The sequence below is a fragment of the Haliotis rufescens genome, unplaced genomic scaffold (assembly GCF_023055435.1).
Source record: "Haliotis rufescens isolate VD_foot unplaced genomic scaffold, xgHalRufe1.0.p SCAF_8, whole genome shotgun sequence".
NCBI lineage: Eukaryota > Metazoa > Mollusca > Gastropoda > Lepetellida > Haliotidae > Haliotis > Haliotis rufescens.
In genome coordinates this window covers 15,402,488-15,417,041 of record NW_025964372.1, presented here as the reverse complement: position 1 = coordinate 15,417,041, position 14,554 = coordinate 15,402,488, and the positions used below count along the sequence as shown (strand labels likewise).

Genomic DNA, 14,554 nt, shown 5'->3' with positions numbered 1-14,554 from the left:
AGTTACGAGTGTTTTAGCAGTATGACTGTCGTATGTCTATATTTGAATAGGTTTTCAACAACCCATGCTTGCTGTGAGAGGCGAGTATGCTTGTAACATGCGACTAACAGGATGCATTTCATTGTATCCCATTTGTATAGATCAATCACTGGATTGTCTGGTCCAGACTTGATTATTTACAAGCCACTGTCAGATAGCTGAAAAATTGCTGAGTGCCGTGTTAAACAACAAACAAACACATTGCTATTCCTGACAGTACAGATCTTACGAACTTTAATAAACAATTGAACTGGGGTCCTCATGGTCTAATCCTCAATGTCTTTATGTCTGACACAAGCTCGTCTCTGCTTCTTCCAGTGTATGTGAAGTGTACAGATGACGACACAGCCAGCAAGGTGAAGTTGTTCACAGACATCATCCAGACACTGACCAACTCCAGTGCCGTCCACGTCCTGGTGTCCGACTCCGCGCCTGAGGGATGCGCCATGCTGACTGTGTCGGCCAAGTGTGAGGTGCACCTCATGCTCAAGGTGAGAAGGAAACAGATGTGCAAGGACTCTTCCCATCAGCAACTGCAGACTATTCCTGATAGTCTGTGTGCTTCATCATAGGTTTTATCAGTAAATGTCTTACTGGCACGATCATGTTATAAAAAAATCTAAGATTCGAAAATCAATGTTGCGCCTGTACAGGTTTTTGTGCAGACTTGAAAACTGGATTCAGATGCTGCATTGAAATGGTCTTGAATTCAGATGCACTAAAAAAGGCCTTGAATTCAGATGCTGCATTGAAAAAGGCCCTGAATTCAGATGCATTGAAATGGTCTTGAATTCATATGCTGCATTGAAATGTTCTTGAATTCAGATGCTGCTTTGAAAAAGGCCTTGAATTCAGATGCATTGAAATGGTCTTGCAGTCATATGCTGCACTGAAAAAGATCTTGAATTCAGATGCTGCTTTGAAAAAGGCCTTGAATTCATCTGCTGCATTGAAATGGTGTTGAATTCAGATGCTGCTTTGAAAAAGGCCTTGAATTCAGATGCATTGAAATGGTCTTGCATTCATATGCTGCATTGAAAAGGCCTTGAATTCATATGCTGCTTTGAAAAAGGCCTTGAATTCATATGCTGCTCTAAAAAGGCCTTGAATTCATCTGCTGCATTGAAATGGTGTTGAATTCATCTGCTGCACTAAAAAGGCCTTGAATTCATCTGCTGCATTGAACATTGTTGAAATGGTGTTGAATTCATCTGCTGCATTAAAATGGTGTTGAATTCATCTGCTGCATTGAAATGGTGTTGAATTCATCTGCTGCATTGAAAAAGGCCTTGAATTCAGATGCATTAAAATGGTGTTGAATTCAGATTCTGACTCACTGCAATATGTCAGACAGATGATGACACAACAGCATTGACTGTTCAGCTAGAGGTCTGCATGTTTAGGTGTCCATAGTATAGTTTGAATGTTGCTGAGAGCAGCATTGAAAACATTCAGTCAGTATTATGGCTGTTTATTTCAGGGTTTGATTGATGTGGAGAAGGAGACGAAGAAGCTGGAAGGGAAGAAGGAGACACTGGGCAAGTCGCTGAAGAAGCTGGAAGACGCCACAGCCAAACCTGACTACAGTGACAAGGTGCCGCAGGACGTCAGGAACCAGAATACAGAAAAGGTACAAATGCGCATCAAAATGTCCAAAACCCAGTGGTGTAACAACGCTTCAGTTTGATCGTTATGGACTGCTTCTGTGGTCTGGTAGTAGAGTGTCTGCCTGGAAAGCATGGTACTTGTTGTTAACCTGTCTGGGGCTAAAACAAGGAGTGGCTGGCTTAGATTCGGTTTTCATGTTTAACTGCGGCATGGTATCTCAGTGGGCTAGCACTATAAAATCGACATTAATCTGGACTAGTACAAGCACGCACACATGCACACCTGCCTGCATGCACACCCGCCTGCATGCACACACATCCGCACACACCCATGCCCACAAACACACAGAGATCTTTACTTGCTGAACGAATACAAGCATCACAGTAACATTAAATCTGCTCTAGTGAAAAATGCACAAATTGCCATATATAACATTTTAAGAGTGGGTTATTATTGGTTTATGAATACCCAAAAGAGTCGAACCAAGGGGGTGAAAATATATTGAATACCCCAAAACAAGTATGTGAATGATAACATGGCTGAGAAAAGTACCTGGAGCCCTCAAGGTCAGCTTTGCTTATGTTCAGGGGCAGGAGATTCTTTTTCACCCTGGGTGGTTTTAGTTACTACAGAAGCATATGACGTCATACATGTATCAAGACATCCACATATCATGACATCCACCTATCATGACATCATCCGTGGGATAATGACGTCTTATCATTCCACCGTGAAGGCATGTCATTTCAGAATGACATCACGTGCAACTCACAGCTATGAGATAATGCTACAGAATTGAAGTTCACCGATAACTTATATATTTTACAATGCCAATAAGTAGGGCTGGGAAGGGTAACTCGGGTCGGGTCGTGAGTAAGACCCGGGCACCCACAGGACTACCCGGACCCGTGGTTAGTCATGTGTTATATTGTTTAATGACAAAAACTCACTATAGATTAGTGGTTACACTACAAGTTGCTAATGTTCGCATTTCTTTCTGACGATGCACACATTCCTTTTGACTTGTATGTTTGGGTAAAGATAAAGCTTCAGTCAACTTCAGTGTACGCATGATCTGATGGTTTGATACATGTATCGAAATAATTTTGGCCAGGCCAAAAATTCCCAATCAGACAGTTTGTTCCCAACTTTGGAGATCTGCACTGGGTACCCGGGTAGGGTTGGGTAATAGGGTGTCGGGTACCCGTGTAGTAAATTTGGACTCGTCCCAGCCCTACCAATAAACATGTTTTTTGTGTATTTGCATGTTTTTGAGTTTTCAATGAAACCTGCAAATCTGAAAACCCATAATGTTTATCTCCTAATTGTCCTGTACAGAAAGTTGTGTTCTTTTCTTTTCAGGTGTCGCAGTTGAAACAAGAAATAGAAAAGTTATCACAAGCCTTATCCACGCTACTAACATTCCAGTGATTCCTGCTCTGTGTAATTTATTCACTCTGAACACTTTCAAGACACATTTTGGAGTGGAGATTCATGTGATAAAAGATGTGCTGTGATGTTCTCACACACAACAGATTGATCTGGCAACAGCTGAAAGTGCCCCGGGACTGTATAGTCTTCGAACACTAAACTATGTGGTCTGGACACCCTGACCTCTCCTGTGCTGAAGTTCCTGGGTTTCAAGATTCATCTTTCAGATGCTCAACAAATTCCATGGGAATGGTCATGTAGCACCAGGGTCTGGTTGATGTGCAGGTTCTCCATGGAAATATTTGTCCATGTTTAAAAAAGTCTGAACCATGTATTTTCCGCACTAATAATTATTTTTGTTTTTTGATTATTTTTGTGTTGGTTTAATGAAACAAGCATTTGTTTTTGAAGTTTCAATGTGTTTTGGAAATCGAAAAAAAGTGTGCAAAAAATTGTACATAGAAATGAAATTATTAGAGATTTGCAGACATGCTATCCGAATATTAGATGGCTATATGAATAGATAGAGTATGATCCATGTGCAAGGTATAATGACTAGGCTCACTAGGCCGTGGATAGTTTGGCAGGTCTGTATGTAGTATGTACATGTGACGTCTGCCAGAAGTTAGTCTTATTTTGTTAGTGGACAGACTGGCAATGACAAAATGTGCACATTTTTCATCAACAATGTTAACCATTCAGCGGTCAGAATGCTTCTAGAAATTTTCTCAGAGCCTATTTCCAGGATCCTTCAAGACCGTTGCCCAGTCTCTCATTCCACTCAGCCAACAGAGGGGGTGAGAGTGAAGGCCTATGCATTAGCTCCTTAGATAATCATGGATCGGGTCCACAAGAAACATTTCATTTCTCAACACCAAAAGCACCTTATTCACCCATTTTTTTCATTTTTATTTATTTTTGTTTATTTTCCACAAGTTTTCAGTAACCACCTATGTTTTTTCTGAACGTATTTGGATTTGTAAAACAATTTGGAGTAGGATGTTGTCAGTGTCTTATCCCTATCCATGTCTATCAGCATTGTAAGGCAAGGCCACTAAACAGTAAGTGGAGCCAATAGCTTCTCGCAGACCAGAAACATCACTGAACTAGGGACATCCCTTAGGAACTATGGACATCCCTTAGGAACTGGGGACATCCCTTAGGAACTGGGGACATCCCTTAAGAACTATGGACATCCTTAAAGACAGGGCTTCTCTGCGCCAAGTAAAAGTTTCATGAAAGAACTGGTCCAGCATGATTTGTGATAGGTTGACAATTGCCAAAATATATTTTCAAAATTTCAAAGATTTTCGCTAAATGTTCTTTATTCAAGAGTCTTGACATGCTAGAAGCAAGAACTAAAGCTTGTAGGATCTTCACCACTCCCCTGTGTGTACTGCAGGGATGTCAACACCGGCTACTGTCATTATCATGGTCACATCATTTACTCTTCGAAGTGCAGGAATTGATTGCTATTTATTTCCTTTTCAAATTTTTAATTAATATAAGATAATCACTAAAAGATAAATAGGTGTTTGTTTGTATCTTTAAACATCAGTCTTTGAAGTATCAATATGATAAGGTGTGGTTCATTGGAGGACTATGAAGCTGTTATCTGAAATCCATACCTGGTGACGTGGCTGTCACATTGGTAAAGGCAGACCAATACCATACCCATGTTTAACTGCCTCACTCACGATACTTCATCTATGTGACAGCATTCTGTAATTAATGAAGTCTGGACCAGACAAACCAGTGATTAATATCATGAACAATGTCCCAAGTCGTCAGTCGTCATTAAACAAAGTCAATGAACCTGACCCTATCAATTTTGTCTCCTCTCACAAGTAATGGTTGCTTGGGACATATTCCAAACCAGAATGCCCACTGGACAGTTGCTATACAAACCTTTCAGATTAAAACTTGACATGCTTCAATGCATCATCATCCTCTTGGCATCCTTTGTGCTCAACTCAAAGATTCTATGTTTTGCTGTTCAACTGAAGGTCCAAACAGCAAGAAAATCATGTTTTTGATTGTTAAAAATGTTTCAGCTTCATTTAGATAACAGAACTAAATATCCAATCTGTCTGTGTTTATGCTCAGGTTACGATTATCAACACAAGTATGCTTGAAACTGTAATAAATGAACAGATAAATACGCCTTTTGTGTTTGTGATTGTGATTGTGATCGTGTTGTACATTAATTAAGTCTGTAAGTAGTAGACTGGGTTTGACAAACCAGTGGTGAGACATCAGGCAACACCCACACTGTCGGGGTACAATGACACAAGATAATCCCCACAGCTTCTGTGACCTCTTTGTTTTAGAGATGTGATCCCAGTGAAGATCCGAGTTAGAATAGGTCTTCAGCAACCCATCTTGCTGTAAAAAGCAACTTTGCTTGTTGTTAGAACATTATGGTTCAGACTTTAAAAAAAAAGGAAATTGTGCCTGCCACAAAATTTACACTGTTGCAAGGTGTTTTTCTTAAAGAAAGCAGGTGGCCGGGTAGCCTGAGAGGTTAAAGCGTTCGCTTGTTGAGCTGAAGACCCGGGTTCAATTCTCAACATGGGTACAATGTGTGAAGCCCATTTCTGGTGTCCCCCGCCGTGATATTGCAGGAATATTGCTAGAAGCGGCGTAAAACCATACTCTCTCACTCTTAAAGAAAGCCTTGCGTCCTGACACTGTACCTCTCACACATCCCAGAGCATCGGGATCAAGAACGAGGGTATGCCCCACCAAATTCAGGTGAAAGTATGGCTGTTAATCCAGGTGTCGGTTACGTCAAGGCCAAACACGAACGACCAGCAAATTGCTGTGAAATGACAATCTTAAATTAACCTTGGACAGTAGTGTTAAACCAAAAATAAGAAAGTCATAGCCATGAATCGTGAATCATGTAGAATTCATTTATTTCCACTTGAACTGCTTGTAACAGCAACATTCGGGAACGTCTCTATTCCTTTCAGGTCCAAGACCTTATTTAATTTACACAGATTAAAACAAGACCATTATTTTATTTTATTTTTCTGAATCACAGATTTATCTTCCAGAGGTGAAGGGGGCATCACACAAGCCTCCCTTTGATTTTTATCTCAATAAGTGTGCAAAGTGTCAGCTTTCCATGGAAGACTAATAGCATTAATTTCTCCAAAGTATCACAATTCGAATCAAACTATTGAGCCTTACACATGTATTTGTGATGTTGATGACTTTTATAAAATGCTGACAAATCATTCATTATTCATTTAGCATATCACTGGAAAGAAAAATAATTGTATTTTTTTATTATTTACCTGTGATCCATCAAATAAAATAATAATAATAATAATAGCCTTCATCACAAATATAAGACAATCTCTGTACAATTTCCATGTTGTTTCAATATCAGGCTCAACACAAAAAATAAATCTGTGTTTACATATTCTAATTAGCTGAAAACAATATCACAAAATCAAAACACCATATTATCTGGAATAAACTCAGAAAAAAATGTAACAAGCAAATTATAGAAAAATCATTTCTAAAAATCACCATAAACCAAAGAATCGGAATACTTCATTCAAATGTAGACACCGTAACAAATACGAGAAAATCACAGCTGGGTTTATAGACATGTATTCAAGCTCTACATGGCGAATATCTTACATATCAATGGAGGGGATGCTATTGCTTAATTAGGGTACAAATATCTGGTGAAACACATTTGAAATGCCATTGCTGTTAATATAACACCATTTTTCTCTCCTTCGTTCTTGTTTGCATGAACATTAAACGTCATCAACTACGTGTCTGGAACTGAATGGGCCATGTATTTTGCTAGGGCGGATGCAACATTTTTAAAAGGGAGGGGTCCAAAATATCAAAATCCTCTCTCGGTCAATTTTACCGTCTAAAACACATTTGGTTTTCAAAAGGGGGGTGGGTGATGGGGGGCAGACCCGCTGGACCCTGCCTCTGGATCTGCCTATTAGGTATTATGTGTTTTTCTAATCTTAATTACGGTCCAAACTTTAAAAAATAAATATTGGTCCATTCACCTGTAAGTATATATCATCATATCCTAGGACAAAAGTCCTGTTCCATAAAACACTCTGTATTTATATTGTAAGGATATATGAAGAACTCTCCCCACTGATTGTTTTATGGTCTTTTATCCTCCATGTTCTCCATCTTTAATCCTCAAACACATCAACCACATGCCCCTCATGTCAGTCTTCAGTATTCTCAACCAATGGCTCCCTCGGAAGCTGAGCATGGAGGAGGAACATGCAGTAACATTGTTGGACTTCTGTAGAATTATCCATAGTAGAGACCAAGAGAGCAACAGAAACTGTAATGCCAATAAGGTTTTGCTCATCTTCCCAAGGCAAGGGAGTTAACTGACTATAAAAGTCCAGTTTCCACCCTTGCAGAACTGGGCTGGTATTCCAGGGTTACATTTTGGCTGGACTAACGAGTCTATGCACAGTCCAATCAAAATCATGTTATGAACTACACATCTGCTTCATAAACAACATGGATTTCAACGAGCTAATCTTTTCATGTTTTTAATCAAGGTGCTCAAGTGATTTGATGCACATTGTGAGGTAAGACCCGTTTATAGATCTTGATTATTGATCAGATTGTCATGCCATGGGGCGTTGCCATTTTGTTTAAAGCGATATGAGAGATGGAATTTGATTGGTCAATAGGAGGGACATAGAAGGGACATAACTCATAATAGCCACTGGTGGCGCTAAGACCGAGCCTGGAAATATCAGCCTAGTTAGTTCAGCAAAATATGAAAACTGGACTTTGGGTATTGCTGGGGCTCCATTGTTTTAACTATACACCAAGGAAATACAGTCACTGTAGTTGATTAAAATTACAATTATTTATTTTATATATTAAAAGACAAATCAATTTTAAATTCTTCCACAGTTCTGCGCTGTGAAAATACAAAGTTGTCGATCCCCCCTACAGGTCTACAGAGTCTCAGCACCAGAATGACTTTGTTGAACAGAGTGATTGTAAACATTATTTGTAGAGCTGGTTACAACTACGAGACAAACAATACACTGGTAATCTGAGATTAGCCAGTTATTCCTTCCATTGATCTCTGCGAGATCTGTCATGTGGGACCAACTCCAATTTCTACCCTTTCACTGCATAAATGCAAGTCTGTATATTGAGCAAAAGGACGTCCAAGCAACACATGCTTGTCGTTATCATGAGACTAATAATAAACATTGTACATAAACGTCTTGTTCAGGTTAGTGAGAAAATACCATGTACTATAGACATATATAGGATGATAATTATGGATAGCATCGTGCATTTTCAATGCTGAATATATGATTCTTATAAGGCCACAATAAAATAATTATTAGATTTTTGTAATTGTCTTTGGCAGTGAATGATTGAAGTGCTAGTCAAATGTCAAGTGCTGTCAATGGAAGCAAGAGTAATTCAGAGTTATCTGCCCTTGTGTAAACATGAACATCACAGTCGTGTTCGTTTGAGAAGTTTTGGGATGGGATTGACAGTTTCAAAAGACTTAGGTTAAACCTTTATAAGACTAACAAGAAGGATTCAAAGCCTTTCTACCTTTTATGTACTTGCCAAGTGCAGATACCAGTTTGAGAACACAGAATTCTTGACAGCTTCTAACACAGAGACAGGCCTGTTTCAAGACGTTTGACCATGACAATATTACTAGAAATAGATTTACAAGTCTCCACTTCTATGTGACAGTCGTCCTACCAAATATTCATGCTTCATGCCGATAACATCTGTCGACAGTTATTGTGCTCAGATGCCATTAACATGAACCAAACAATTTAAGATAAATAATATAGTTCCCTAAGCCTCACATCTAAAAAGAATTGGATGAAAACCTAAAATTAATTTATTGTGGCCTAAATTTACAACATCAAAATAATACAAATATAGTCCATGGTTATTAAAAAAATGAAAATGATCTGATGTTACAACAGTTAGACTGTTTTCTCAAGATATTTCCAATTTTTGTTATTGTAATATGTATTTCAGCACTCAAAGTACCCAATGTAAGCTGCAGATCACAAATATGTTGCTGGACAACTGTTAAGGAAGTTTTTAACAGTTATGTTGTAGACATTCTACAATGTTTGTCACTGTGTTCTGTAAACAAACTAAGGCAACTGGCATTTCACATACCATGAACCCTTGTTAATGTGGACTGTGTCGGTCCAAGTAGAATCATCTGGATTAACAAATATCTGAATAAACAAATCATGGATGCGGAGGTATTGTGTCTTTGTCAGGAAGGTAAGGTTTCTGGAATAACAGGTTCCGCACTAATGAGATTTCGCAGTACTCCAGTGGCCAGTTGGACCACCGTGATCTGAACATCACTGGTCCTGATCCCTATTTACATGTCATGGTCTCCTGGGCCAGTGTATTTGTGGAGTCCTAACATCCAGACTGAGAACTCTGTTACTTCGCATGGTCAGCATCAGTACAGCTCTATCAGTGTAAGGCAAACCACACCCACCACACTCCACCCCACACCCTAACTTAAAGAATTAAGAATTTCTTTTTAAATATCAAACCGTAACTCCTCCCTAAACCGACATATAAAATGGTCACCACTGAAACTGTTCCACTGATGCGGTCCTGAGAAGAAACACATTTGACTTCTAGACTTCCTTAGAATAGACGTAAGATATTATGTGCATAGAATACAAATTAGTTTTATGTAGCTCCACTACGACATGAACATTGGAGGATCACTGACTGTGAGAGTTAAAGCATTGATTACACTGTGGATTTACATGATTCAAGCATACACACAACACAATGTATTGAATTATTGCCATTAGGGCAGAGTATGTATCTAAAATAGCTACACCTTATACTAAAAATATCATTTACATAAAATATTTTAAGCATATTTATACATATGTCGCATACAATATATATTATTCAATAAAATGTAACATAGAATATATATTTTAATATAGTATATAAACTTGTATATGCTTGTTATAAGTTCAGACTTATTGACATGAACACTTCAAACTCTGACTCTCGCTGTCTTCAAACCAGACTAGACAATGCCACTCCACAAGACTCCATCAGTGCCACTCTTTAAGGCCGAGGGCTCTGTCAGTACCGCTCCATAAGGCCGAGGGCATTGTCAATGCCGCTCCATAAGGCCGAGGGCACTGACAATGCCGCTCCATAAGGCCGAGGGCACTGACAATGCCGTTCCATAAGGCCAAGGGCACTGACAATGCCGCTCCATAAGGCCGAGGGTACTGAAAATGCCGCTCCATTAGGCCAAATCAATGCTCCTTCATAAAGACCAGGATCCCATTCCACAAGGTGACCTTGTCAGCTTACAACAAATTTAACCAAGTCCCTACCAAAGTACATGTTTCTGGTCTTTAGGTTCCGCCTGAAATGATATATTTATTTTTTCCCCAAAATACTGAATTCACAAGAGGGAGGTGCGCATTTATAATATACTTGGGTATATACTCAAGAAAATACGGTAAGCCAGATGCTTGGCATTGAATATGAAGTGGGGGGGAGACCAGAAACAATTCTTCCACAGTCGTAGTGCCAAGGTCACTGTTGTGTTCCTGGGCTCCATCAATGATGCTCTGTGAAGATGAAGTGAGGACAACATCCCCACTGACATGCAGGATGATATGAAATGTATACAAGCTACAATATGTGACCCACCAGGAGAAAAGGGACCTTAGGGGTTCTAGCACAATTGTGCTGTGACGTCATAAAGACGTTTGTCGTCAACTTACTTCAGTGAAGATCGCCATGTGTTATGTCATGTATCTCTATAATAAATATGAATTGAAGCTTGTGAATTGTATTTTTGTGTTCCAAAGATCATGTTGTTTTAAAATATATTAAAAGTCAAAATGTGATTTTTCACCCATAATGTCTGTTATCCCATTGTTGGTCACATATGTAATTCAAGTATATCTACCCTATTTCTCATGCCATTTAATTTTTCAATGATTATGAATGATGTTTAATGGTTGTATTAAACACTGGGTCTGGCAGAGAGGTCAACAATATTAGTAAAGGTACACAATGGTACTAGTGAATGAGTGAGTTAGGTTTAACGCCGCTTTTAACAGTATTCCAGTTATAACACAGCATGTCAGCTTAATGTGGAAGGAAAGCCCGAAGTGATGCAGGTCTCAGACGTTTACCACTTCAGTGAAACCCATGAGCACGGGTATGGTGCTGACAAACCTTGAAACATAATCTGGGTGAATTGGGATTCGAACCCACAATCATAGGTTTCTGGCGTGCCCAAGGGACGCAACTCTGCACAGCGAAAGGCGGCGCCTTAGACGACTGGGCCACCCGTGCCCCCTCACAATGGTACACAAGGACAAGGTGTCGTGGAGGACAAGAGCCCTATCTGGCCCACTGGAAACATCCAATCATAAGATGTTTTGATATGAATGAGAAATGGACATTGTTCATTTTGACCACTGCATGTTTGGAACTGAAGGCATAGGTGAGGCTAAACTGTCTTAAAGGCTCATTCTAGAGGTTTTAGGAACCTTTTTCAAATATTTTAACATTTTAACAGAGAAAATCTTTTGCCCACGCTGATTTGTAGATAAAAATAGTACAAACATAGGGTCCAAATTTCTTCCTTCACTTATTTTCACCATCTATGTATCTTTGGTCAAGTCAGAAATCCAAAACTGGCAAGGGCAAGAAGGTGAAAAGGCTAAAGTTGGCAGTAATTTGAGTGAGTATAGTTTTACGCCACTTTTAGCAATATTCCAGCAATATCACGGCAGGGGACAGAAATGGGCTTCACACATTGTGGGATCCATCGAATCCAGTTCTACAGTATGACGAGCAAACACTTTAATCAGTAGGGCAGCCATTTTAACCTGTTTCATACCAATAGTAATTTTCATAATATTTTGCAAAGATGTTACTCACTTCTTAAATTATGCCTCTTGTGGGCCAAAATGGGCTCTGTCAGATCCTTGTCCTTTAACACTTGAAATCTTGCAAAGCTGATCCATATACATACCCCCCCAATAATGGTATGATTGTTGGATGGATTGAGTATGGTTTTACGCTGCTTTTAGCAATCATCCAGCAATATCACGACAGGGGACACCAGAAATGGGCTTCACACATTGTACCTAATTATTGGTGTGAATAGATGTGTGTGATTCTCACTGAGTACAACATACACATCAGTGAGACAATGAAGATATGGAGATACAGTCACGCTAACTAGGCTATTACACAACATGTATGATTGTAATGTCAAGGTAAGGTTATTGTACAAAATGCAATATTGGTCCAAGCACCGTGATGAAAATCTGGGGACGACTTCAACAATCATGACAAAAAATGTTCTTGAGAAATAATGTTTTAAAGTAGCGGTCGACAACAAATAAAAGAATGTGTTATCACCATAGGTTTCTTGAGCCTGTAGGAGATCACAGATGACATCGGCAGATTTGATTTGACTTCATATTAATAAATGTACTGAGTATTCACGGCAGGGCTGCAGTGAAACCCTGAGACTATGAATAGAACTGTACCAAACAGAATCATCTGCATTTAATAACAACTAATTGCTGGAGACCAGGATGCCCTTGTACAAATCGATCTTAGCGCTAAGGTGATCCAAACTTCCATACCTTAACATACACTTATGACTGTTGTAGCGCTAAGGTGATCCAAACTCCCATACCTTAACATACACTTATGACTGTTGTAGCGCTAAGGTGATCCAAACTTCCATACCTTAACATACATTAACGACTGTTGTAGCGCTAAGGTTGTTTTGTACAACACCACCCAGATTGGTGTCCATAACATATATACTGACACACTTTGAAAAAGGATATTCGATTTTTGGTAATATTTGGCAAATTGGCCACAGAAATCAAATTAAGTTGTTCTGTGTATTTAGTCATGAGAAAAACACAACAATGTTGTCTTTGGGTTCAGATCTCATTCAGTGTGTTTCAAGATGGACTTGAGCACAAACTCATATCATGTCTGAGGCATGCTTAAGTTGACTGTGCATTTTCATTGTATAGAACCAGTATGAGTATCGTTTAGAAAGCGTGATCTGAACACAATGAATCCAGGGTCTTGAATAACAGGGTCTTGACTTACAGGGTCTTGACTTACAGGGTCTTGACTTACAGGGTCTTAAGTATCAAGGACTAGACTTACTGGTTGAGAACTGATGAGGTCTTGACTAATGAGATCTCTACTTACAGGGTCTGGACTCACCGGATCTGACAGTGTTTCCCTGTATACCAGCAGATTACACGGAACAACTGACTTCTTTAAACACTGACCTGAAGGTGACTAAGTATTTCTTATTATGCAGGTCCTTGTGGCGAGGAGATGGGGCTTAACAACTCTGTCAGTCCTATCATGTACTGATGGAGACACACACCATACATTTGTTTCTATACACTACAAGGTCAAACCACGACAATCTGGGTGATCTGAACCAAACAAGCCGGTTCTGGCCGGCAAGGGACACAACTCTGTAGAGACAAGTAGGCCACCTGTGCCCACCACTGTTCCCAGTGCAGGGGTTGTCCATGATTCAACAACAGGGACTTGATCCAACCAGGATTCAGTGACAGTGTCACAGCTTGGGGATGGCGACCTCATGGCCTACCATGGATCAGTGACAGTGTCACAGCTTGGGGATGGCGACCTCATGGCCTACCATGGATCAGTTACAGTGTCACAGCTGGGGGATGGCAACATCATGGCCAACCATGGATCAGTGACAGTGTCACAGCTGGGGGATGGCGACATCATGGCCAACCATGGATCAGTGACAGTGTCACAGCTGGGGGATGGCGACATCATGGCCAACCATGGATCAGTGACAGTGTCACAGCTGGGGGATGGCGACATCATGGCCAACCATGGATCAGTGACAGTGTCACAGCTGGGGGATGGCGACATCATGGCCTACCATGGATCAGTTACAGTGTCACAGCTGGGGGATGGCGACATCATGGCCAACCATGGATCAGTGACAGTGTCACAGCTGGGGGATGGCGACATCATGGCCTACCATGGATCAGTGACAGTGTCACAGCTGGGGGATGGTGACATCATGGCCTACCATGGATCAGTGACAGTGTCACAGCTGGGGGATGGCGACATCATGGCCTACCATGGATCAGTGACAGTGTCACAGCTGGGGGATGGTGACATCATGGCCTACCATGGATCAGTGACAGTGTCACAGCTGGGGGATGGTGACATCATGGCCTACCATGGATCAGTGACAGTGTCACAGCTAGGGGATGGTGACATCATGGCCTACCATGGATCAGTGACAGTGTCACAGCTGGGTGATGGTGACATCATGGCCGACCATGGATCAGTTACAGTGTCACAGCTGGGGGATGGTGACATCATGGCCTACCATGGATCAGTGACAGTGTCACAGCTA

General features: G+C 40.4%; 1 protein-coding gene across 1 annotated transcript in view; it reads left to right on the top strand.

Moving 5' to 3' along the window:
• Window positions 1-5,239, top strand: part of LOC124144768 (valine--tRNA ligase-like) — a 46,894-nt gene extending 41,655 nt beyond the window's left edge. The window contains exons 26-28 of the mRNA XM_046514313.2: window positions 358-530; window positions 1,520-1,669; window positions 3,010-5,239. Of these exons, the coding sequence (XP_046370269.2) occupies window positions 358-530; window positions 1,520-1,669; window positions 3,010-3,078 (392 nt within the window). The 3' untranslated portion in view covers window positions 3,079-5,239. The remainder of the gene's footprint in view (window positions 1-357; window positions 531-1,519; window positions 1,670-3,009) is intronic.
• Window positions 5,240-14,554: the final 9,315 nt, after the last annotated feature.